General features: G+C 38.5%; 1 protein-coding gene across 9 annotated transcripts in view; it reads right to left on the bottom strand.

The window, feature by feature from the left end:
• RNF17 (ring finger protein 17) overlaps window positions 1-26120 on the bottom strand; it is a 133281-nt gene that overhangs the window by 33353 nt on the left and 73808 nt on the right. For 5 of the 9 annotated variants that reach the window (XM_055096554.2, XM_003812609.6, XM_034936471.3 and 2 more), the window contains 7 exons: window positions 21817-21970; window positions 17210-17325; window positions 15831-15951; window positions 5668-5788; window positions 3855-4082; window positions 3024-3174; window positions 2752-2870 (listed from right to left, as the gene is read on the bottom strand). In XM_055096554.2, coding sequence (XP_054952529.1) covers window positions 2752-2870; window positions 3024-3174; window positions 3855-4082; window positions 5668-5788; window positions 15831-15951; window positions 17210-17325; window positions 21817-21970 — 1010 coding nt within the window. Of the gene's footprint in view, window positions 1-2751; window positions 2871-3023; window positions 3175-3854; window positions 4083-5667; window positions 5789-15830; window positions 15952-17209; window positions 17326-21477; window positions 21625-21816; window positions 21971-26120 lie in introns of all 9 variants that reach the window. The other 4 variants (XM_055096552.2, XM_055096553.2, XM_055096556.2 and 1 more) reach the window with 1 other exon arrangement.

The raw sequence follows: 26120 nt of genomic DNA, 5'->3' as shown, positions 1-26120 counted from the left end.
CCAGGGCACTGAAAAGATTTAGTGTCCCATTGTCACCATCAGTGATCACAGACAACAGGAAGAGGTGCCTGTAAGATTAGAGAAATGGGTCATTAAGAAGAAGGTATCCTATCAGAACAAGGATGTTTAGGGAATAAAACAAATTTTAAAAAAAGAAGCTATCCTATTATAATATCAATTTTTAGGCCAGGCGTGGTGACTCACGCCATAATCCCAGCACCTTGGGAGGCCGAGGCAGACAGATCACTTGAGGTCAGGAATTTGAGACCAGCCTAGCCAACATGGTGAAATCTCATCTCTACTAAAAATACAAAACTTAGCCGGGCATGGTGGCGCACGCCTGTAATTCCAGCTACTCGGGAGGCTGAGGTGGGAGAATCGCTTGAATCTGAGAGGCAAAGGTTGCGGTGAGCCGAGATGATGCCACTGCACTCCAGCCTGGGCAACAGAGGGAGACTCTGTCTCAAAAAAAAAAATAAAATAAAATAAATAAAAAGATCAGGTTCCCAAAACAGATAAATCAAACCAACGTTAGATTTATATAGATAACTTTGGGTAAGGTACTTAATTTCTCATCATGAAGTTTCTTCAATTGTAATATGAAGATAATAATAGTTCCATGTCGGTATTATTGTGAGAACTAAACTAACACACGTAAAGCACATCATACAATGCCTGTCCTAGTAGACAATAAATGTTAAGGTATATTGTATAGTGTATCTGGAGTTCTCTCATGAGATCCTTGCAGATGAGATACAAATAAGCTAGATAAACCAGTATGGTTTATTTCTTAAAAAAAAAAAAAATCACACACAGGTTCATTAAAGTTTTTATAATAATGCTGAAAGGGTCTTTCGAATCTTTTAGCTTTATTGGTAAACATATTTCTAATATTCCTATTTATAATCCATGTCTGAAAAGCCTACACATATATGTATACCTAAGTGTGTGCATGTGTATATGTCTTTTAGCCAAATAACATGCAATTGGCTTCAAGTCAGTGATCAAATTTGAGACAATCTAAAACAAGCTTATCCAACCTGCACACGGCCCAGGACAGCTTTGAATGTAGCCCAACACAAATTCATAAACTTTCTTAGAACATTATGAGATTTTTTTCAATTTTTTTTAGCTCATCAGCTATTATTACTGTCAGTGTATTTTATGTGTGGCCCAAGACAATAATTCTTCTTCCAATGTGGCCCAGAGAAACCAAAAGTTTGGATACCCTGGTCTAGAACTACAAGCTACCCCAAGTGATTTGGATAACTGTGGTAGCATATCAAAGCAATAACAAACAATCCGCCAGTAGACTTAATGATAGAGCTGTTTCCTATATGTACAATTTTATCTGGTATTCTATGGTGAATAGCAGCTAGGGTTTATTTAACAAAAGTTAACAACTGTTCTGAACCTCTGGGGGAAGGCCAGTTATTTTTGGCTTAGAGGCTAGATATCCAATTTTTGCCAATAAAAGAAACTCAAATTTTTATGTGAAATTTACTAGTTTTTTAAAGAGTTAATATGCCATAGTTCAAAAAACATTCTGCAGGCCAAGTGCATATTAGTTCGATTTAGCTCATAAACTGTAGACTACAACTCTGACAGAGGTATGCTTTCAAATCTACAGATAATACAACATTAGATGGGGCAGCCTAGACATGGAATAACAAAATCAAATATCTGAGTTTCAAAACCAATTAGAAGAAATTTGGCAGGAAAAACTGTAAAATTCTGTATTTAGGTTAAAAAATCACTGTGTCAGGCTGGAGTGCAGTAGCACAATCATAGCTCACTGCAGGCTTGAACTCCTGGCCTCAAGTGATGTTCCTGCCTTAGTGTCCCAAAGTGCTGGGATTACAGGTGTGAGCCACCTCACCTGGCCCTTTCCCCTCCTTTCATCTGGATCTTTTCTTTCCTTTGCTCCACTGCCTGTCTTGCTCAAATTGAAGTCTATTCCCAGCAATTTCTTCTCAGTGTGGGGTTATGGAAAGGAGTTTCAGTTTACTTTCAAGAGGTTATACGGCTCAAAACGCTCCAGTATTGTGGGAGTTTGGCACATTTACAGATCTCTTTCTTGCATTCAGATAAGAACTGCATCCTGCCTTATCCCTTAGTTTTGGCTGCTATTCTCAGATTAGCCTGCATGCGCCAGTGAAATACCGTTGCCGATTCCTATTCTCAAAGATGTTGGAATCCTAGTCTGCCTTCCCTCCAAATCCTGCCACACAAATGTTGATACTGTAAAGGTCCTGGTTCATGGTGTACCCCACCTGCTAATATTTGAGGGCTCACAGAAGTAACTTGCCATCTGATTTTGTTGTAGATATTGACTGTGTAGTCTTTAGTTTTACTATCCAAGTTGCTGTTTTTATAGTGGGATTCCAGTAGACTACAACTGTTCTGTCGTTTTCCCAGAATCCTCCACAAATTCACTTTTTGGTAATTTACATATTTTTAGCTTTCTATGCAATTCTAAACTTACACAATTTATTTCTGTGTTTGTTGTTCCTCAAAGTAAAATTTTTAATATTCAACGGTTTGAATTCTATCTAGGCACTTTCATACTCACCTATCTCTATTTCTTAATGCCACTAAATTTACGTGCTCCAAACTTCTCTCTTTCCCTCTTGAAGTCCAAAATTAACTAGATTTTAGGAAAATTTCAGAATATCTTAGCAAAATTAAAACTGATGAGAACGCATTTAAAAATATTTAAAATAATGAGAAAATTACTCAGCTAAAAACTACCTTATGTCAACCAGAGAACATTCCAAAGAGAGTCTTCCCATTGTCTTTAGATTTTCTTGAAGTTTTCTTAAACAGTCAACATTCACTACTAGTTCAACACCCACATCATACAGCAAGACCTAAGAAAATAATAACTTTAAGTCTACAGACAAACAACATTTCGAAATTTTTTTTGGCAAACTGAAAAACTCAATGAAAACTGTTTTAACTCCAGGGAAAAAAATACAAAATGCATTCACCTTCACAATTACACTTTTAACTCTGTAATTTACCTCTACCAATGTGTCTGTAACCATTCTGATGATCTGGCCTCTTCGCCACTGATTTTTATCTTGGATCTTAACAGCACAGTGCATATCATTTTCCCATTTAACAGGTTCCCATTTTGAGTTTTCATAAGCAGCTATCATCTTTTCTTCTAAACTATAGAGATAAAAAATATTTAACTTTCCAAACCTTTTCTTATATAATTCTCTGGCTACATGTTTTCTACAATCCCCGCTTGCTCATTCCGCTCCAGCCAAGCTGGGCACCTTGTTCTTCCTTGAATGTACAAGTGTATTTCTTCCTCAGGTTTTTGAACTAGCTCTTCCTTCTGCCTGAGATAAACTTCCCTCAGACACTTATATGGCTTACCTCCCTCCTTCCTTCTTTGGGGCCTGTTTCAAAAGTCACTGTCTCTGAGGTCTTCTTTGACCATCCTAAAAGTGCCTTCCTCCCTAAATGCTTTATTTTTTTCTATTTCCCTTATCACCATCTGCCACACTAAAAATTTTATATGTTCACTCTCTCTCCCTCTACTAGAGTTTAAGCTACATGGTAACAAAGATTTGTCTATGTTTTATACCAGGGTATCCCTAACACTTATAATACTGGTTATCATATAGTAGGTGCTCAATAGGTATTTGTAGAATGAATAAATTCTAATGCAGTGAAAACAGCCAACAGATTTCCTATTTTCATACTTCTAACTAGCTGAGACTACTTAGTTAAAATAATTTTGCTAGTAAAATCTACATTTATGACTTCTAGATCTTTGAAACAGAATAAAGTATAAAATCATATGCAATATTTTCCTTATATATTATATATATATATTATACCTATTAAGTAAGTTTTCAGTTAACAACCACTGAACATAAATCTTCTCAGGAGATATTACATTACAGATATGCACAGGCAATTCCTTATTATAAAGTGACTGAAAATTCTCATTAGGTAGAGATTTTGCAGACACAGGATTTAAGTTGTGTACTTCATTTGAAATAATTTCTTCTGGAGAAGGATCCCAAACTTCAATATGCTTTTGAGAATTATCTTTGAGGATGTATCTGAAAAACAACAAAAGTTAATGAAAAGAACTGTATGCAAAATATTTGTTTGCATTTGCTCAGGTCTGTATCTTGACTGTGATGATACTTATATGACTATTTTGTCAAAATTCATTTAACTGTGGACCTAAAACAGGTGACTTTTTACTGTATATAAGTTATACTTCAATAACCCTCACTTTAAAAAGAAAGGAGAAGATTCAATCCAAAAAAAATTTTTTTTTTTTGAAATGGAGTCTCGCTCTGTCACCCAGGCTGAAGTGCAGTGATGTGATCTTGGCTCACTGCAGCTTGCACCTCCCAGGTTCAAGCAATTCTCCTGCCTCAGCCTCCCAAGTAGCTGGGATTATAGGCACCTGCCACCATGCCCCGCTAATTTTTTGTATTTTTAGTAGAGATGGGGTTTCGCCTTATTGGCCAGGATGGTCTCAAACTCCTGACCTCATGATCCGCCTGCCTGAGCCTCCCAAAGTGCTGGGATTACAGGCGTGAGCCACTGTGCCCGGCCCAGTTCAACATTAATTTGAATGTTTATTCTCATTTCTTTTCCGCTCTCATTTGAGACCTATAGTGGAAAAGCTCCTGATTCTAGCTCCTCCAGCATGGGAGTGAGCAGGAAAGCATGTCCACAGATCATTAATACTAGTATGAGTCACTGCAGGCCTCTATGGGGTGTCACTACTTCTTTGGCTTATGCTGACAGGCATCACATGTGGGTGCTATCTGAATACTGGCTTTCTTTTTCCTTTTTTTTTTTTTTTAGACAGAGTCTTGCTCTGTCAGACACTCTGGAGTGCAGTGACACAATCTCAGCTCACTGCAACCTCCGCCTCCTGGGTTCAAGTGATTCTTCTGCCTCAGCCTCCCGAGTAGCTGGGACTATAGGCACGCACGCCACCACGCCCAGCTAATTTTTTTATTTTTAGTAGAGATGGGGTTACAACATATTGGACAGGCTGGTCTCAAACTCCTCTCAAGTGATCCGCCCATCTCAGCCTCCTCCAGGGCCACTCCCACTGCACAAGTCCCTGTTGTGGAAGAATTCTTTGTCTTGACCTCAAAACCCTCCCACCTGTCCTTGCCACCACTCTACTCTTCTGCTTCTGGGGTCACCCTAACCACTAGCCTGTCCTGGGTGAGTATTAGCACAATGGCTCAAGCCTGGTTATCATTCAAAGTATCCACTTGAATCCAGGAAAATTAACATTTCTACAAATGGAAATGTAAGCTACTCTACCACTATGCTTATTCTCCATCCTGCCATTTCTCTTCCCAATTCCTTTCTCAATCAGGCACAAGGGGCTTCCTAAGCAGAAATAAGACGGCAGTCTCCTTTCCTTAGAAGCACTCTCAAGGAGCCTTTCTCTTGGTTTCTGGGTTCCTTAGTAATGGAGGGAAAAGTCACTCTAGTCCTCATTAATGACTCCAGTTATTTTCTATTTTTTCTGGTCCAGGACAGGGAAAATTCTCAGGTCTACAGTCTAAGCTCATCTCCAATGGGGAATGATATGCCAGTTTCCCTTCTTGTGATTACAATGTTACATAAGAACATGAACTAACAATGAAAGGTTACATATCTACTTACCCTATTTCATAAGATGCTAGGCCCTCTTTAACTAGCTGGTCATTAATACTAGTAGTAGTCATTTCAGGAGCACCAAGAGAATCGAAAAGCTCAACTAAGAGCACATTATCTTCCAGAATTTCTGTAAAACCATTAAGAAAGTTTGGGGAAAGAAATATGTCACAAAATATAGTAAATGAGGCAATTTTTTTTTTTTTTTGGAGACAGAGTCTCACTCTGTCACCCAGGCTGGAGTGCAGTGGCACGATCTCAGCTCACTGCAACCTCTGCCTCCTGGGTTCAAGTGATTCTCCTGCCTGAGCCTCCCGAGTAGCTGGGACTACAGACACTGTCGCGCCACCACACCCGGCTAATTTTTTTTGTATTTTTAGTAGAGACGGGGTTTCACCATGTTGGCCAGGCTGGTCTTGAACTCCTGACCTCAAATGATCTGCCCACCTTGGCCTTCCAAAGTGCTGGGATTATAGGCCTGAGCCACCGCACCCAGCCTAAATGAGGCAATTTTTTTAAAAATTGGAAACTTAATTTCTTTCATTTGCACACATGACATTTCTTGTAGAATAATGTCATAGTCACTAGGAGTTAGAGTAGCATTTTGCAGATATAAATGGTCAGTGTTGTCTGTAACATATACAAATTAGTGAACATTTTATTTTAGGTTACTGTGTGCCATTATATAAAGAAATCAGCTCAAAGCTTTTAGATTCAGAAAAATACATTCATTGAAGAAGTGTTTTGTTGTATTCTTAATTGTTTTATGGAACTCAACCAAGTTCCAGGAGGACCAAGGTGAATGAAAGTTAACTCAGGCCAGTGATCATCTGCAAAGGTTTAAGCTTTTATAAAAATGGCACAAAGTTTAAAACAACAAAAACTCAATCTAGAACCCTCAATTAACTAGAACTTTTTTCTGTCCCCATGTTTTTTAGGACAAACCATCTAACTTTTAATTCTGTTTATCAGATCTATTTCTTAGACTGGGAGTTAACTGAGTGTAAGGCTTGTGTCTCATGTGTCTATTTACTTATTTATGGTACTTTGCACAGGGAAATTGGTCAATAAGTATCTGAAATATGGTAGACACATTTCTTTAGAAAACATCTCTAAAAAATGCACTGAGATCTGTATATGCCTACACCTTTCCAGCTGGTAGCTGCTAGTCAGAATGATTCTAAATAAAAAGAAAACCATTACCAACAGCAACATTCTATATTAACCAAGTTATAAGAGTTATAATAGTATACATTTAAAAGTTTTAAAAAATTTTTTTCCATTAAGTTATAGGGGTACAGGTGGTATTTGGTTAAACGAGTAAGTTCTTTAGCGGTGACTTGTGAGATTTTGGTGCACCCATCACCCAAACAGTATATACTGCACCGTATTTGTAGTCTTTTATCCTTCGCCCCCCTCCTACTTTACCCCCAAGTTCCTAAAGTCCATTCCTTTGTGTCCTCATAGCTTAGCTCCCACATATCAGTGAGAACATACGATGATTGGTTTTCCATTCCTGAGTTATTTCACTCAGAATAATAGTCTCCAATCTCATCCAAGTCACTGCAAATGCTGTTAATTCATTCCTTTTATGGCTGTGTAGTAGTCCATCATTCATATTCACACACACACATATATATATGTATAAATCACAGTTTCTTTATCCATTCATTGATTGATGGGCATTTGGGTTGGTTCCACGATTTTGCAATTGTGAATTGTGCTGCTATAAACATGCATGTGCAAGTGTCTTTTTCGAATAATGACTTCTTTTCTTCTGGGTAGATATCTAGCAGTGGGAAGGCTGGATCAAATGGTAGTTCTACTTTTAGTTCTTTAAGGAATCTCCACACTGTTTTCCATAGTAACTGTACTAGTTTACAATCCTGCCAGCAGTGTAGAAGTGTTCCCTGTTCACCCCACGCATGCATCTATTGTTTTTTGATTTTTTGACTATGGCCATTCCTGCAGGAGTGAGGAGGTGGCATCGCATTGTAGTTTTGATTTGCATTTCCCTGATGATTAGTGATGTTGAGCATTTTTTCATACCTTTGTTGGCCATTTGTATATCTTTTTTTGAGAACTGTCTATCCATGTCCTTAGCCCACTTTTTGGTATTTTTTTTTCTTACTGATTTGTTTGAGGTCATTGTAGATTCTGGGTATTAGTCCTTTGTCAGATGTACAGATTGTGAAGATTTTCTCCCACTCTGTGGGTTGTCTGTTTACTCTGCTGACTGTTCCTTTTGCCATGCAAAAGCTCTTTAGTTCAATTAGGTCCCAGCTATTTATGTTTGTTTTTACTGCATTTGCTTTTGGGTTCTTGGTCATGAAATCCTTGCCTAAGCCAATGTCTAGAAAGGTTTTTCCAACGGTATCTTCTAGAATTTTTATAGTTTACACTGTTAGATTTCAGTCTTTAATCAGTCTTGAGTTGATTTTTGTATAAGGTAAGAGATGAGGATCCAGTTTCATTCTCTCACCTGTGGCTAACCAATTATCCCAGCACCATTTGTTGAAAAGGGTGTCCTTTCCCCACTTTATGTTTTTGTTTGCCTTGTCAAAGATCGGTGGCTGTAAGTATTTGGGTTTATTTCTGGGTTCTCTATTCTGTTTCATTAGTCTATGTGCCTATTTTTGTACCAGTACCACACTGTTTTGGTGACTGGCCTTATAGTATAGTTTGAAATCAGGTATTGTAATGCCTCCAAATTTGTTCTTTTTGCTTAGTCTTGCTTTGGCTATGTGGGCTCTTTTTTGGTTCTATATGAATTTTAGAATTGTTTTTTCTAATTCTCTGAAGAATGATGGTGGTATTTTGATGGGGATTGCACTGAATTTGTAGATTGCTTTTGGCAGTATGGTCATTTTCACAATATTCATTCTACCCATCAATATGGGTACCATTGCAATATGGTAGAATCAGATGGATTCTACCCATCCAATATTGATTCTACACATCCATGGGATGTGTTTCCATTTGTTCATGTCCTCTATGATTTCTTTCAGCAGTGTTTTGTAGTTTTCCTTCTAGAGGTCTTTTGACTTCTTGGTTAGTTATATTCCTAAGTATTTTATTTTTTTGCAGCTATTGTAAAAGGGGTTGAGTTCTTGATTTGATTCTCCACTTGGTCACTGTTGGTGTACAGAAGAGCTACTGATTTGTGTACATTAATCTTGTATCCGGAAACTTCGCTGAATTATTTTATCAGTTCTAGGAGCCTTCTGGAGGAGTCCTTAGGGTTTTCAAGTTAAACAATCCTATCATCAGCAAACAGTGACAGTTTAACTTTTTCTTTACTGATTTGGATGCCCTTTCTTTCTCTTGTCTGACTGCTCTGGCTAGGACTTCCACTACTATGTTGAAGAAGAGTGGTTAAGAGTGGGCATCCTTGTCTTGTTCCACTTCTCAGAGGGAATGCTTTCAACTTTTCCCCATTCAGAATTACGTTGGCTGTGGGTTTGTCATAGATGGCTTTTATTACATTAAGGTATGTCCCTTGTATGCCAAATTCCTGGGAGTTTTAAGCATAAAGGGATGCTGGATTTTGTTGAATGCTTTTTCTGCATCTATTGAGATCATGTGATTTTTTATTCTGTTTATATGGTGTATCACATTTATTGACTTGCATATATTACATCCCTGCATCCCTGGTATGAAACTCACTTGATCATGGATTACTTTTTTGATATGTTGTTGGATTCGGTTAGCTAGTATTTTGTTAAGGATTTAACATCTATGTTCATGAAGGATATCAGTCTATAGTTTTCTTTTTTGGTTGTGTCTTTCCTGGCTTTGGTATTAGGGTGATGCTGGCTTCATAGAATGAATTAGGGAGGGTTCCTTCTTTCTCTACCTTGTGGAATAGTGTCAAAAGGATTAGTACCAATTCTTCGATTATCTGGCAGAATTCTGCTGTGAATCCGTCTGGTCCTTTTTTTTGTTGGTAATTTTTAAATTACCATTTCAATTTTGCTGCTTGTTATTGGTCTGTTCAGGATATCTAATTCTTCCTGATTTAAACTAGGAGGGTTGTATTTTTCCAGAATTTATCCAATCTCTTCTAGGTTTTCTAGTTTATGTGCATAAAAGTGTTCATAGTAGCCTTGAATGATCTTTTGTACTTCAGTGGTGTCAGCTGTAATATCTCCTGTTTCGTTTCTTAGTGAGGTTATTTGGATTTTCTCTCATTTTCTTGGTTAATCGTGCTAATGGCCTATCAATTTTATTTACCTTTTCAAAGAACTACCTTTTCTTTCATTTATCTTTTGTATTTTTTGTTTGTTTCAATTTCATTTAGTTCTGCTCTCATCTTGGTTATTTCACCAGGTTTGGGTTTGGCTTGTTCTTGTTTCTCTAGTCCTTGAGATATGACCTTAGAGTGTCAGTTTATGCTGTTTCAGTCTTTTTGATGTAGGCATGTAGGGCTAGGAACTTTTCTTAGCACCCGCCTTTGCAGTGTGCCAGAGGTTTTGATAGGTTGTGTCATTATGTCGTTCAGTTTGAAGAAATTTTTAATTTCCATCTTGATTTTGTTTTTGACCCAATGCTCATTCAGGAGCAGGTTAATTTCCATGTATTTGCATGGTTTTGAAGGTTCCTTTTGAAGTTGATTTCCAGTTTTATTTCACTGTGGTCTGAGAGAGTGCTTGATATAATTTCAATTTTCTTAAATTTATTGAGGTCATATGGTCTTAGAAATTTCCATACGCTGAATAGAATGGGTATTCTACGGTTGTTGGATGAAATGTTCTGTATATATCTGTTAAGTCCATTTGTTCCAAGGTATAGTTTAAATCCAGTTTCTTTGTTGACTTTCTGTCTTGATGACCTGTCTAGTAATGTCAGTGGAATATTGAAGTCCCCTACTATTATTGTGTTGCTGTCTATCTTATTTCTTCGGTCTATTAGTAATTGTTTTATAAATTTGGGAGCTCTAGTGTTAGGTGCACATATGTTTAAGACTGTGATATTTTCCTGTTGGACAAGGCCGTCTACCATTATATAACGTTCCTCTCTATCTCTTTTAACTGCTGTTGCTTTAAGTTTGTTTTGTCTGATATAAGAATAACTACCCTTGCTCGTTTTTGGTGTCCATCTGCATGAAATGCCTTTTTCCACCCCTTCAGTTCAAGTTTATGTGAGTCCTTATGTGTCATGTGAGTCTCCTGAAGGCAGGAGATGGTTGGTTGGTGAGTTCTTACCCATTCTGTGGTTCTGTATCTTTTAAGTGAGCATTTAGGCAATTTACATTCAATGTTAATATTGAAACGTGAGGTACCATTGCATTCATGGTGCTCTTTGTTGCCTGTGTACTTTGGTTTTTTTGTTTTTTGTTTTTGCTTTTTAACTTGTATTTTTGTTTTACAGGTCTGGTGTGATTTATGCTCTGAAGAGATTCTGTTTTGATGTATTTCCAGGATTTGTTTCAAGATTTAGAGCTCCAAAATTTTAGTAGTTCTTGTAGTGGTGGCTTGGTAATGGCGAATTCTCTCAGCCTTTGTTTGTCTGAAAAAGACTGTATCTTTCCTTCATATATGATGCTTAGTTTCACTGGACAGAAAATTCTTGGTTGATTAATTGTTTTGTTTGAGGAGGCTGAAGATAGGGCCCCAATCCCTTCCAGCTTGTAGGGTTTCTGCTGATAAATCTGCTGGTAATCTGATAGGTTTTCCTTTATAGGTTACCTGGTGCTTCTGTCTCACAGTTGTTAAGATCCTTTCCTTTGTCTTAACTTTGATAACCTGATGACAATGTGTCTGGGCAAAGATCTTTTTGCGATGAATTTCCCAGGTCTTCTTTGTGCTTCCTGTATTTGGATATCTAGGTCTCTAGCAAGGCCTGGGGAGTTTTCCTTGATTATTCCCCCAAATACATTTTCCAAGCTTTGTGCTTCTTGTATTTGGATGTCTAGGTCTCTAGCAAGGCTGGGGAAGTTTTCCTCAATTATTTCCCCAAATATGTTTTCCTGAGGAAGAAGAGAAGTCTATGGTTTGGTCGTTTAACGTAATCCCAGACTTCTTGGAGGCTTTGTTCATATTTTCTTTTTTCCTTGTCTTTGTTGGATTAGGTTAATTCGAAGACCTTGTTTTCGAGCTCTGAATTTCTTTCTTCTACTTGTTCAATTCCATTGCTGAGGCTTTCCAGAACATTTCGCATTTCTAAAAGTGTGTCCAAAGTTTCCTCAATTTTTGATTGTTTTAAGCTATTTCCTTGAATATTTCTCCCTTCACTTCTTATATTGTTTTTTGGATTTCCTTGCATTGGGCTTCGCCTTTCTCCCTGATTAGCTTAATAACTAATCTTCTGAATTATTTTTCAGGTAAATCAAGAACTACTTCTTGGTTTGGATCCACTGCTGGTGAACTAGTGTGATTTTGGGGGGGTATTGAAGAGCCTTGTTTTGTCGTATTATCAGGGTTGGTTTTCTGGTTATTTCTCATTTGGATAGGCTCTGTCAGAGGGAAGGTCTAGGGCTGAAGACTGTCGTTCAGATTTTTTTGTCTCATGGGGTGTTCCCCTGAAGCAGTACTCTTCCCCTTTTCCTATGGATGTGGCTTCCTGTGAGCTGAACTACAGTGATTGTTGTCTCTTTCTGGGTCTAGCCACCCAGAGAGTCTACCTGGTTCCGCACTGGTACTGGGGGTTGTCTGCACAGAGTCCTGTGATGTGAACCACCTATGGGTCTCTCAGCAGTGGATAGCAGTGCCTGTTCCCATTGAGGTGGCGATGGGGTGAAATGGGCTGTGAAGGTTCTTAGCTTTGGTGGTTTAATGCTCTATTTTTGTGCCAGTTGGCCTTCTGCCAGAGGTGGTAATTTCCAGAGAGCATCAGCTGTGGTAGTACGAGGAGGAACCGGCGATGGCCGGGGCCGTAGAACTCACAAGATAATATGCCCTTTCTCTTCAGCTACCAGGGTGGGTAGGGAAGGACCATCAGGTGGGGGCAGGGTTAGGTGTGTTTAAGCTCAGACTCTCCTTGGGTGGGTCTTGCTGAGGCTGCTGTGGGGGATGGGGGTGATATTCTCAGATCACTGGAGTTGTGTGCCTAGGAGAATTATGGCTGCCTCTGCTGAGTCATGCAGGTTGTCAGGGAAGTGGGGGAACGATGGCAGTCACAGGCCTCACCCAGCGCCCACGCAAACCAAAGGGCCAGTCTCATTCCCACTGTGTTCCCCCCATCAGCCCCAGTCTGTGTCCAGGTGGAGAGCAATATGGATTTGAAAACCTGCCCCAGGCTATCTGCCTCCCAGCTGGGAAAGAAAAGGGCTTGGCTCTTCCCCTGCCTGTGGAGTCTGCACACCAGATTTGTACCCTCCCCTGAGTTCTGGCCAGGAGGCTTCTCACCCTGTTCAAATTGTTACCAAGTTCAGCTAGAGATTTCCTTCTCCCTATGGAGTTTTACACCCTGCTCCTCTCCCATTGAATCCCTGTGGCACCAGGCAGGAATGGGCTGCTTGGGGGCCCAGTGTGCTCCCAGGGCCTTTCTGCTGCTTCTTCTACCCCTATATTTCGCTCGGATCTCTAAATTGACTCAGCTCCAGGTAAAGTTGGAAACTTCTCCCACAAACAGACCTTCAGCTTCTCCAGTGGAACTGTGTTTTCAGGAGAGGAGGGTCTCCCTTTCCCACTTCTGCAGTTGGGGTACTCAGTTTTGGGGGCTCTCCCGGGTCCTCCAGGAGCAGTCCGCTTCCTGCAGAGGGTTTGTTGCTTTTTTGTTGTTGTTGTTGTTAATTTGAGATGAAGTCTCGCTCTCTCACCCAGGCTGGAGTGCAGTGGCACAATCTCGGCTCACTGCAACTTCTGCCTCCAAGGTTCAAGTGATTCTCCTGCCTCAGCCTCCAAGTAGCTGGGAGTAACAGGTGCGTGCCACCATACCCAGCTAATATATATATATTTTTATTTTTAGTAGAGATGGGATTTCACCATGTTGGCCAGGCTGGTCTCAAACTCCTGACCTCAGGTGATCCACCCACCTCTGACCTCCCAAAATACTGGGATTACAGGCATCAGCCACCACACCTGGCCTAAAAAGCTTTTTTACCAGGAGTTGAAAAAAAAAATTCCTGGCTACTTTTCAATGTTCCAGATAAATTATCTAGACACAAAAGGCTAAGCAACACTGAGCCTCAATAAACTTTGATCTCCCCTGCTTTTCCATCTCTTGTGTTAACTTTAGTTCTTTGGTTTTATACTTCTTATGCAAAAAGTTCTTTATTCCAATAGGGTCAACTTTCTCTGTGTTCTGTACCTTTATCATCTTCCCTGCTCTCCTCTTAATCAAATATAAATGTTCCTTGCTTTCTAAGGTAACACAGCACGTATTAATGGCAGGTTCCTGTTCTCAGCTGTGGTAGTTCACTTTATTATAAAGGTCTTGAACTCACAATTTTACTGCTGTGCAGGTGAATGGGAAAAGACAGTTTTGGTTGGGCAAGGCCTTCTGGCACTCTTTAAATAAAATAATCTAAGTTAATAACTATGCCACAGCTAGTGTTTAGATGTCACTGGTATTAAATAATTATGTGAGAAAGAAAGAAGAGGAATCAAGAAAGAAACCCAAGAAATCTTGATTGACTGTCCATGGGAAATTATTCTAGGAGGGGGCAAAAACCCCACGAAACATGATTCCTAAAGGAAGGCTGGAAAACAGTTATACAGGTTAAAGTTGGCTCAAAATCAGTGGAGACTGTTCAAGGACCAAGAGGTCTTTAATTCATTTGTTCATTTCAGAGAAGCTAGATAGAAAACTTCTATAGCCTAAGGATACAGTCTGTATAATCACATTCCTCTTAAATGACACTATTTCTTTAGAACAATTTCTTGTTCTGAAGTAAATAAATTATCAGAGATATACTATCATTTCTAGGTTATGACTTTGAGCAATTCATTTCTAGGCTCCAGTTTCCTCACAGTGAATAGTCCAATAGTCTTACGATAAAGGAAATGCATGGATACAGTAAAAACTACCCCTGAAAGTCCTATACATCTATGCTAAGTAAACATGGTCTCATATATCCTGCACTACTATTCATTAAGCCCAGCCCAGCCAGTGTGTGTTACAACTTTGGAACTGATCAAAATATCAGATGAAAAACAGATTCCCAGTCAGGCAAAGTGGCTCACACCTGTAATCCCAGAACTTTGGGAGGCCGAGGAGGGAGGATCGCTTGAGCCCAAGAGTTCGAGACTGGCCTGAGCAACAAAGTAAGATCCCATCTCTACAAAAAAAATTTAAAAATTAGCTGGCCATGGTGGCATATGCCTGTGGTCCAAGCTACATGGGAGGCTAAGGCAGGAAGATCACTTGAGCCCTGGAGGTTGAGGCTGCAGTGAGCCATTGTTCACACCATTGTACTCCAGCTTGGGTGACAGAATGAAACCCTGTCTCAAAAAACAAAAAAACCAAACCAGATTCCCAATCCCCCTATCTAAAACCCTTGGGGCCAGGCATGTTTCAGAATTCAAAATTCTTCTAATTGAGAAAAGCTACTCGGCACCTATCGTGTATATGTATCTAATACCCCAGCAGAGTCTGGGGCAGCAGCCCACAAACATTATCTTGAAGTAAAATATGAATATTCACTATAAACGAGATAAAAACTATATACAGCCTCATGCCAATTCAGAACCAATTTTGCTGCTGAACTTTTGATTTTCAGAACTTGTTATGTTACAAAATTGTGGGCTAGTGGTCAGACTCTATTTTGGTCCCAATTGCTCCAAAAAAGGAATAACTTTTTTCAAATTATGCTGAGAACCCACAGTTGAATTTGCTTAAGCCAGTGAGACAAAAAACAGCAAGGAAAAGCTGTTTACCAATCATGTCTCACCTCCCCTCACTTTCCTGGAAATTAAACGTTAGCATCCACTATGTTAAGGGCAAGGACAGAGCCCTAGCAAAAATGCAAACAAATAAAAGAAGCTAATTCCTGGCTTTAGGGCTTTCAAGGGGCCATGTCAAGGGTGACTTGATCTTTTATGGTGATTTTTGTCCTGATGACTTTAGAGTCCATAAAAGATATAATTCCATTGTACCTAATTCTCAACAAATCTTATCTTTCACCACTACTACTGATGGCACACTGAATTTATTCTAAAATTTGACAAATGTTATTATTATTATTATTTAAAATCATATGTGATTACATAACAAGTAAAAATGGAACTTACTGATAACTGAACATGTCATAAATTTATCTTGAGCCTTTTCTTCAAATTTTTCTTTAGCTTCTTTGGACCACTGCATTGTCCTTTTATATGGTTCAATATAGGCCAACTTACATTTAATTGCCTGTGTCAGACAAAATTCCACCATTAAGAAAAAAATTTAATTTCTACCTACTTTAGAATTCAAGTTTTATGTAAGTGTGTACAAAACTAATCTTTATGTTTGAATTTCATACATATTAGAAATAATCAAATAATGTGTGAAGGTGTCTGTAAAAGTACTTTATAAACACAAATCATTGAAATCAGCACAGTATTTGGCTGAATGAACTGTTGTACATTCACATACTGGAATAACAAGCATTCATTAAAGACACTTATGATAGATTAATTACTTGTAAAAAGCAGGTTACAGGATGATTTATAGTCTGATTCTATAACTGCTGAAAGCACAGAAGATGTATCTGGAAGTACAGATATCAAAAATATTGAACAATGATTCTGAGTGATTCTCCCTTTTGCTCATTTGTTTTTTTCTTTGAGACCGAGTCTTGCCCTGTCACCCAGGCTAGAGGGCAATGGCATGATCTTGGTTCACCGCAACCTCCGCCTCCCGGGTTCAAGCAATTCTCCTGCCTCAGCCTCCTGAGTAACTGGGATTACAGGCACACACCACCACGCCCAGCTAATTTTTTGTATCTTTTTAGTAGAGATGGGGTTTCATCATGTTAGCCAGGCTGGTCTCAAACTCCTGACCTCATGATCCCCCCGCCTCGGCCTCCCAAAGTTCTGGGATTACAGGCATGAGTCACTGCGTCCAACCTGCTCATTTGTATTTTAAAATTTTTTTCTATAATACTACACACTTCCTAAAATGAAAAACACGGCTTAAAAACAACTCAAACAACAGTATATAAATTAGAAAACAAGGCTCCTTCTTACCCTTTTTTCAGAATACTACTCCTCCCCAGAGATAAACAAGGTTCAGTTTTTTACATATTCTCCCAGGTTTCTCTATTGTACACACATATATACTTAAGTATAAATACGATCACAGTAGAAGTACTTCTGAGATAAGCATTTTTAACTTGATATATCATGAACGTGACTCTTACCACAATATATGATCTCAAAATGATATATTAAAAGCTGCCAACAAGTACTTAAGACACAAATATACCTGATTAATGTTTAATATGCTTATTTGCCATGATATACATATTATTTCCTCAATAGTAACCACAGCAACATTTATCTATAGTCCCTGTATCAGCAACTAGACAAAAAGGGACGCTAACATTTCTATGGTGACAATAGCTTCTAAAAATACTTCCATATTTGTGCTGATATTCTAGCCCTAGAATTCATAATAAATAGATTACCTTCTCTGGGGCATTCAGAAACTCATCCTTTATTTTACGCACATCTTTGATTGTTATTTTTGCAGTATTACCAAAGTCTACATATTTAACTTCAACTTCCTGATGTCCAGGCAATCCTTGAAAAATTATGAAATTAGAAATTACAAACTTGGAAACAGAATTATCTAGAAAAATTTAGATTGGTTTATGGCCAACTAGATTAGAATACTTTTAGCTTCAATATACAAACTTAATACTTTTTAAAATGTAAAAAATATTTCAAATATGTGAACCCTGAAATCATCCATAGTGCAGACTTATAAGAATGAAAAACTAGTATGCTTTAAATATTCAAAGGATAGCCAAAATCAGGATAACAAAATTATATGGCAGGTGGTATGACTTAAAAGTTAAGAATTAGGCTTTGAGTCAGACTGACCAGTTTTGAACACTAGCTCCGTCACTAAAATTCTATGTGACCTAAAGCAAGCTAATTAATATCTCTAAGATATTACCCTGAGCAAGTTACTTTTTCTCTCTAAGCCTCATTACTTCATCTGTAAAACGGGTATACCAATATAATCTAACTTCATGAGATGTTTTTGGAGGATTCGCCTATTTAAAAAGCACAAGGTACAAAGTAAGCACTTAATACATGTTTACCGTGAGTCAACACAGGTGATCAAACAAGGCAAAAGATTCAACAAAGATTCATTCATATAACAGTATCTGTGAAATTTTGAAAAAATATTGTACTTGGGGCATATTGCAAAAAAACAAGTAGAAACCTCTGTACCAGTCTATTCTCTATACTTTAAAGAAATCTCTGGAAGTTTCAAACACAGAGAAGTTTTTAAAAAAGACGTATCACACACTAACCTTTTTGAAAATACTCAAAATACATAGTTTTCAAACTTAAAGACTAATATAGTATCTATCATTTCAATATGCAAAAAAGTCCAGTATTCTCTGCTCCTTGGGAGAAGTAGAAGCAAGTGGCACAGCACTAGCACTCATTCAAGATGACACTTCAAACATAGGCCCTATGGTAGGAGATATCCATGATAATTGAGAAGATAAGTGTTATTATAAAGCCAAAAGATGGGGGAACCTCTCCCAACTTCCACTGGAATCCCCTTGCTAGAAGGATGTTCTCAATTCTGCCAATGCCATTACATTCTTACTCTTCCTAAAGTCTCTGAATGGAAATGTAGTTTTAAACAAATAGATGGATATGGAAAGTAATTTAAAGAATGTTATTGTTTTATCTAAATTATCACATGAGAACAGAGTCAGACATGGAAGGTCTCAAATTTCCCCATTTATGTTCTCTGGAGAAACTATGGGAAGATGGCTCCATGCGAAAAAGGGAATTAAACTCAAGAGGTAAACATGGCATCCAGAAAACAAGGGATCCAATACTGGAGGACAATGAAGTGTATAGCCAACTGAAATACATTTCCAGAATAAAAAATGTGTAGTAAGGCCTAGGGGGTAAGCAGCCCAATTGGAGAAGATAAAGGATGTTTTTGGCCACATGTGATGGCTCACACCTGTAATCTCAGTGCTTTGGGAGGCAGAGGCAGGAGGATCACTTGAGCCCAGGAGTTTGCCCCCAGCTCTACAAAAAAAATATATAAATTAGCCAGGCGTGGTGGCAAGTGCCTATAGCCCCGGCTAATCTGGGGGCTGAGGTGGGAGGACTGCTTAAGCCCAGGAAGCAGAGGTCGCAGTGAACCATGATCATGTTCCACTGCACTCCAGCCTGGATAACAAAGTAAGACCGTCTCAAAAAGGATGTTTTCATGCTTAAAAAAAAAAAAATCAAACTAACATTTATCATATGGAAAATGGTTTTGAACTATTAAAAATACACTCACAAATTAAAAGAAAATAAAGTGAAAAGTGAACATAATTATGAACTCACAATAGAATTTAAAAAAGTATACTTTATGGCTTTATTTACACAGAGTATGAATTTAATGAAAAATTGTGATACAACTATAGAAAAGAGAAAAAGGAGGACAAAAGGGCTATGGAGATCCAAAACTTGTCTGACAGAATAACAGGTAATATCTAAAACTGAAGTGTCAACCGAAGTATTACATATTAGAAGAAGGAACACAAGTAAACAACGAAACAGCTGAAAGAATGAAAAGTAATTGCCTTCAAGGAGGGAAGTGGAGTGTGTCTTTTAGCATTAACTTTTAAATTAGGCAGATAAAAAACAAAAGAGCTACTATTCACCAAACCAAGTATCATCTTCAAGAGGGAGTTCAACAGGACCACAGAAGATACAGGAAAATGGGCCAAACAAATCACACATACATTTCTATTAGCACCCCAAAAGTGGTGCTAATAGAAATGAAGAAGAAGTAGAATGAGCACCATGCACACTCCATCTTCCCCAAATGTTACTACTCAAAGATTTCAGAGACCTTATTGTTCACCAAATAGATAACATTTTCAAGCCAATAATCCTAATTTGAAAAGCAATTGCAAAGTCCTTAGTGTCATGAAAATGCTTTTGTTTGCTCCAAAGATATTTACGAAACTATACAGTGGTATCTTCATTGCAATCACTGGAATGTCTTTGTCTCAAAATTCATGTTGAAACTTAATCCCTAATGCAGCAGTAGTTGGGAAGTGACTGAGTCATGAGGGTTCTGCCCTCATAAATGGGATTAGGTGCCCTTATAAAAGGGCTTGGTGAAGGGAGTTTGCCTTCCTTTTTCATACTTCTGGCATCAGAGGATACAGTGTCTCTCCCCTCTGGAGGATGCAGCAACAAGGCACCATCTTGGAAACAGAGACTAAGCCCTCAATAAAACAGTGCCTTGATCTTGGACTTTTTTAGACTCTAGAATTGAGAAGTAAATTTCTATTGTTTATAAACTACCCAGTCTATAGTATTTTATTACAGCAGCACAAAACAGACTAAGACATTCATAAGAACCACATTTGAAAATCTGTAGTTAGTTCAAGTCACTAACCATTAACAAAATTAAAATCAGTGGTGACAAATGAAGGATAGAAAACTCAGGTTGCAAGAATAGTTTTGACACAAACAGAACTGATTATATATTAGGAATAATTTGTAAAGATCTTAGATTACCTTAATAATGGAAAAAACATTTTAAACAGTATCAAACTAAAGTAAAAAAAATTGCCCGGCACAGTGGCTCATGCCTGTAATCCCAACATCTTTGGAAGGCTGAGGCAGGCAGATCATTTGAGGTCAGGAGTTCGAGACCAGCCTGACCAACATGGCGAAATCCCATCTCTACTAAAAATAGAAAAAAATTAGCCGGGCGTGGTGACTTCTCTTTTTTTTTTCTTGAAACAGAGTTTTGCTCTTGTTGCCCAGGCTGGAGTACAATGGCACAATCTCAGCTCACCGCAACCTCCGCCTCCCAGGTTCAAGTGATTCTCCTGCCTCAGCCTCCTGAGTAACTAGGACTACAGGCATGCACCACCATGCCCAGCTAATTTTTTATTTTTAGTAGAGACAGCGTTTCTCCATGTTGGTCAGGCTGGTCTTGAACTCCCGACCTCAGGTGATCTGCCTGCCTTGGCCTCCCAAAGTGCTGGGATTACAGGCGTGAGCCACCGCACCTGGCCTTTTTTTTTCAGACAGTCTTGCTCTGTCGCCCAGGCTGGAGTGCAGTGGCGCAATCCCAGCTCACTGCAACCTCCACCTCCCAGGACCAAGTGATTCTCGTGCCTCAGCCTCCTGAATAGCTGGGCTTACAGGCACACACCACCATGCCTTGCTAACTTTTTATTTTTAGTAGAGACAGGGTTTTGTCATGTTGGCCAGGCTGGTCTCGAACTCTTGGCCTCAAGCGATCCACCCACCTCAGCCTCCCAAAGTACTGGGATTTACAGGCATGAGCCACCACACTGGCTTTTTACTCTTTCAATTAAAAAAGGACATATCTACAAACTAGAAAGTATATAAAAGAAACAACACAATGGGTTAAACTACCTATGGTGTATCTAATTTCATAACCCACAAAAGCTTAGTCTGTAATGTTCTGTCTTAGTCAATGCTGGGGAATAATAAACTTTATTATTTTTGTTGCTAATACCTCCATTTTCATAAATCTTCTGTCTTCAATCCCACTTTTTATTCTTCCCATTATTTCATAAGTTGAATCAATTACTTAAGGAGGATGTAGAAAAAGTAGAAAAAATATATCGAGAAAACTAGCAGTTCAGTCAATAATTCCCAGGAAAGAAGAATATATTAAAATTGAAGGGAAGCAGAGAGGACACAAAGGACTCACCTTTAATTTGTACCTTGACAATCAAAATAGCATGGGACAGACAAACAGTCAACATCAAACTAGAGTTCACCGGTTTTTGAATAATTAATTTCTGTTGCTTTGTTCTATCTATACAACTTTTCCAGCAAGATTCCCAATGGTTAAGTTCTAGTCAAGTCAAACAAAATATCAGGAGATAGATTCACCTTTCAACATTATCACTAGCTTTTCTAAAGACAGATGGCAGAGCAAATGATAAGATCAAATAACATTACTTCCAAGACTGAATTGGTACCAACTCAAATGATATTAGTTTTGAAGTATGACATCTCCCTGTAGAAACAGCATGCATTCTCCTACCGATAACTTTTGCTCGGTACCAAATTCCATCTTCAAATTTAGCTACACAGGCTTGATCTTGAACTGGACAGAGGATTTCCAGATTTTCTCCATCTTCACTTTTATAGAATTCCTCGATTGTGTTTAATAGAAATAAAATATCCCGGCCCTCTATCTAGCAAATAAAGGGATAAAGCACTGTCATTTCACAGAAACTTAAAATGTAAGTGTTGAATGAATTACAAGCACTGTCATTGAAATTATGAAACATTAAAACTTGAATTGAATGTAAATCTGTCAATTGTGTTACGTAATTTATTTTACAAAATTTTATTGCAGAACCAGTATAGAAAATTAGTATAGACATAAAAATAAAGTCACATTCTGCCAGACAACTTAGTGTATATATTCTTCAAGATATTTTTCCATACATACACACACACACTCACTGTATGTTTTTACCAAAACTAGACTTTACCACACATACAATCACTTACATTTTTCTATCATTTCTCACTTGTTCTATTTCAGTAACTGTTCCTACTAGTATTTCTAGCTCACATTTAGTTTTCCTTAACTGATCCAAACCCATTACAAACCAAGATTATATACTGCTTCTGATTGTTATCTCCATAACACTTTTATAATCTAGTACGGTCCTCTGCTTTTAATGAACATGTCTTGTTGAAGACAGCCAGCTTATTTTTCTGCAGAATGCCCCATACCTTATGGATTTATGTGGTTATATCCTCATGCTGCTATTTAGCTTATTCTTCCATAGAGTAAGGTCTATCTGCTGAATTTTCCAAAGGCTGAAAGTTACTCCTAAGGGTTTGATGGATCCAAGGCAAATCTTTTTGGCTAGACTGTGTCATAGGTGGCTTTTTCATACTCAAGTTGCAACACATCAAGGCCTAATACTTAATGACTACTAATATGCTAAGATTCATTTATCGATTGCAGTGATGATCCTGACCCCTCTCAATGTGTACAGCTCTGTTTATGCCCTTGTAATAACCAAGTCTTAAGAATTTATGTGGTGCTACTTTGGCATTATATGCATATCCAGTATCTTATCAACCATCCATCTTAATGTGAATTGATAATTCTTCCTTAAATCAATAATGATTCAGTAAGGTTTGTGGAATGATTGTATTCTTTAGTAATACAGACTTTTCTCTTATTAAATGGTGCTATTATAATCAAAAAAGTTTCTAAAGTTTCCTATACTACCAAAAAAATCAAGGATTATAAGTTTATTTCTCCAAATACCAATTCTTAATGTTAAAAAATATTTTGAAATCTATTTCAATGGAAAAAATGAATTTTTTTCTTGTGAGTATAATGATGCAAGTGAAAATTTTCTGAATCCTTATCTTGTTATTTCATTTAAATTACTTTAAAACTACTTTTAACTTTCCTTTCTAAGTAGATATTATGCAAATTCTTCCATTAACAGGTAAGCCAGAGTGAACATTTAAAAATTCAGCAGAGGAATAACGCCAACAAAATAGATTAGGAAGCTTTAAGTTCTTCTTCCAATACAGAAACATTGAAAAAATGAGAAAGTGTCTCAACCAACTTTATTAGATCAGATCTCTACAAAGCAATCCAAAGTTTACAGTAACCAAGAAGCCTAATGAAGTAAAAGCAATTTTCTAAATGGTAGGAAAGTTTTGTGGTATTTTTACTTGCCTCACCCTACCCTCTTCCCAGAATGACAATGGTCTTGGTCTTAAGCAGTGGCAGTCCAGTTCTCAGTTCCCTCCCCTGAACCAGAGGGAACAGACCAGAACTTACATGCAAATTACTGTGTATATGTATCCTAAGTCCGGGAGATACCTGCAAGACTGATGCAAAGAGCTAGTTTTTGTTTCATATAACTTGGAACACAGGCAGGAAGAACTGCAGGGACCACTTGTAAACGTGGCAAAGGGGAGTACCAAGCACAGCTGCTTCGAAGGAAGAGTTTATGAGTAGAAACATACAATAGACCATCTAAGGCCAGGAGGAGAATCTGGGGTGAGAATCTTTACGAAATTAGGACATTCAAAAGCAGTCATATATATGGTAGAGTTTACAAAGCCACATGTCTGCCCTGACAAGATGCATGCCCAGAAAAGAAATAAAAAGACTTTAACTATGACCTCAGGCTGATTCCTAGGCTCAGCCTATCTAAATGGTGAAGAAGTGCCCACCAAAGAGCTAGTCCACAAAGTCTAGGAAAGATGGCGCCTTCCTCTTTCTCTGTCTCTTCTTTGTTTCAGCTCCTGACATTCAAGGAACTCTGTCAATCATTAGCTGAGTACAAGCCAAAGAAACAACAGACTTCAGTAATCATACATGACAAGGAATGGTCTTTGAAACAGTTTGGAAAAGTACCAAAACAAATGAACTACTACAGCTTTTAAAACAACTCTCTTGGCCCGGCGTGGTGGCTCACACCTGTAATCCCAGCACTTTGGGAAGCTGAGGCGGGCAGATCATGAGGTCAGGAGTTCAAGACCAGCCTGGCCAACATGGTGAGACTCTGTCTTTACTAAAAATACAAAAATTACTCAGGCGTGGTGGCAGGCGCCTGTAATCCCAGCTATTCAGGAGGCTGAGGCAGGAGAATTGCTTGAACCTGGGAGGTGGAGGTTGCAGTGAGCTGACATCATGCCATTGCACTCCAGTGTGGGCGACAGAGCCAGACTCCGTTTTTTTTTTTTTAAAAAAAAGAACACAACTCCCTTAATCCCAAACAAGAGCTATGGGAGTTCATCACCACTATATCTGCCTTACAAGAAATTCTATGAGTTCTTAAAGTTGAAATGAAAGGACATTAACATGAAAACATACGAAAGTATGAAACTAACTGTAAAGATATGACACAAAGTGTCAAGAATTCCTGACCTCACTGAAAACCAGAAGTAAGCAGTAATCCTGAAAAGGGACTGAATAGGGCTTGCAGGTACTGACTGATATCAGAAGTTTCTGTGTCACTGCATCAGGGACCTCTGTCATTTCATTTTATATTCACGACCCTTTAGGTTTCGTTTCATATTGACACAGGAGTTAAAAAGAAATTACTGAGACTGGGTGCAGTGGCTGATGCCTAAAATCCCAGCACTTTGGGAGGCCAAGCGGGTGGATCACCTGAGGTCAGAAGTTCGAGACCAGCCTGGCCAACATGGCGAAACCCCATCTCTACTAAAAATACAACATTGGTCAGGTGTGGTGGTGCATGCATGTAATCCCAGCTACTTGGGAGGCTGAGCCAGAAGAATTGCTTGAAACTGGGAGGTGCACGTTGCAGTCAACCAAGATCATGCCACTGCACTCTAGCCAGGGGCACACAGTGAGACTCCATCTCAAAAAAAAAACAAAAACAAAAAAAAGAAATTACTTAGGCAGAGAGTGAGAATACAGGAAGGAGTCCTCGGCAAGGTTTTCCTTTTCAGTGAAAAGCAGCCCCCAAATCATTTTCTAACAAAGAGCAGCCTATAAAATTGAGCTGCAGACACAGATACCGGCAGTTGCGCCAATCCTGTTCAAAATGGCGGCTCCATCCTCCCTTCTCGCCTTGCCAGCCACATGTACAGTAAGAAGCACACAGGATGGTGCCAGTCAAGTGGAAAGCCCATTTGCATAATAAGATTAGGGTGGGGTGGCCAGCCTTTCTGGCGTGCTATGTAAACATCAAACCTGACTGAACCAATCTGTGCGCCCTATGTAATCAGACACCACCTCCTTAAACCTGCCTACAAAATCTGGCACATCCACCTCCAGCCAGTCTTTCCCTTTCAGAAGCCCCTTTCTCTCACTAGAGACAGAGCTGTTCTCCTTTCTCTTTCTTCTGCATATTAAACCGCCACTCCTAAACTCCTCATGTGTGTCCGTGTCCTTAACTTTCTTCGTGCGAGATGACAAAGAAGCTGCTTCATTATTTTCTGAAATTATTTTAATAATTATGCAGACATGTGCAACCAGAAAAAAAAATGCAAATCAAAAATACTCAACTGTCTTAAATATGTTAAAAGGGCTAAGGGAAAACAAAGAACTAAAGAAAATTCGGAAAATGATGTATGAATAAAATGGGAATATCAGCAAGTGATACAAATTATAAAAAGGAAATTCTGGAGCTCAAAAGTATAATAACTAAGGAGAAAAAATTCAATAGAGGGGTTCAAAAGCAGCATTGAGTGGAAAGAAGAAAAATAATCAGTGAACTTGAAGATAGGAAAATTTAAATATCGAGTCTGAGAAGCAGAAAGAAAAAAGAATGGAGAGAAGTAAACAGAGCCTAAGGGGCTCAAGTGAACCAACAGAGACATTATGAAAGT

This window comes from Pan paniscus, chromosome 14, assembly GCF_029289425.2.
Source record: "Pan paniscus chromosome 14, NHGRI_mPanPan1-v2.0_pri, whole genome shotgun sequence".
NCBI classification, from domain to species: domain Eukaryota; kingdom Metazoa; phylum Chordata; class Mammalia; order Primates; family Hominidae; genus Pan; species Pan paniscus.
Note: the sequence above shows the minus strand (reverse complement) of the source record. Positions and strands in the feature narration are given on the sequence as shown.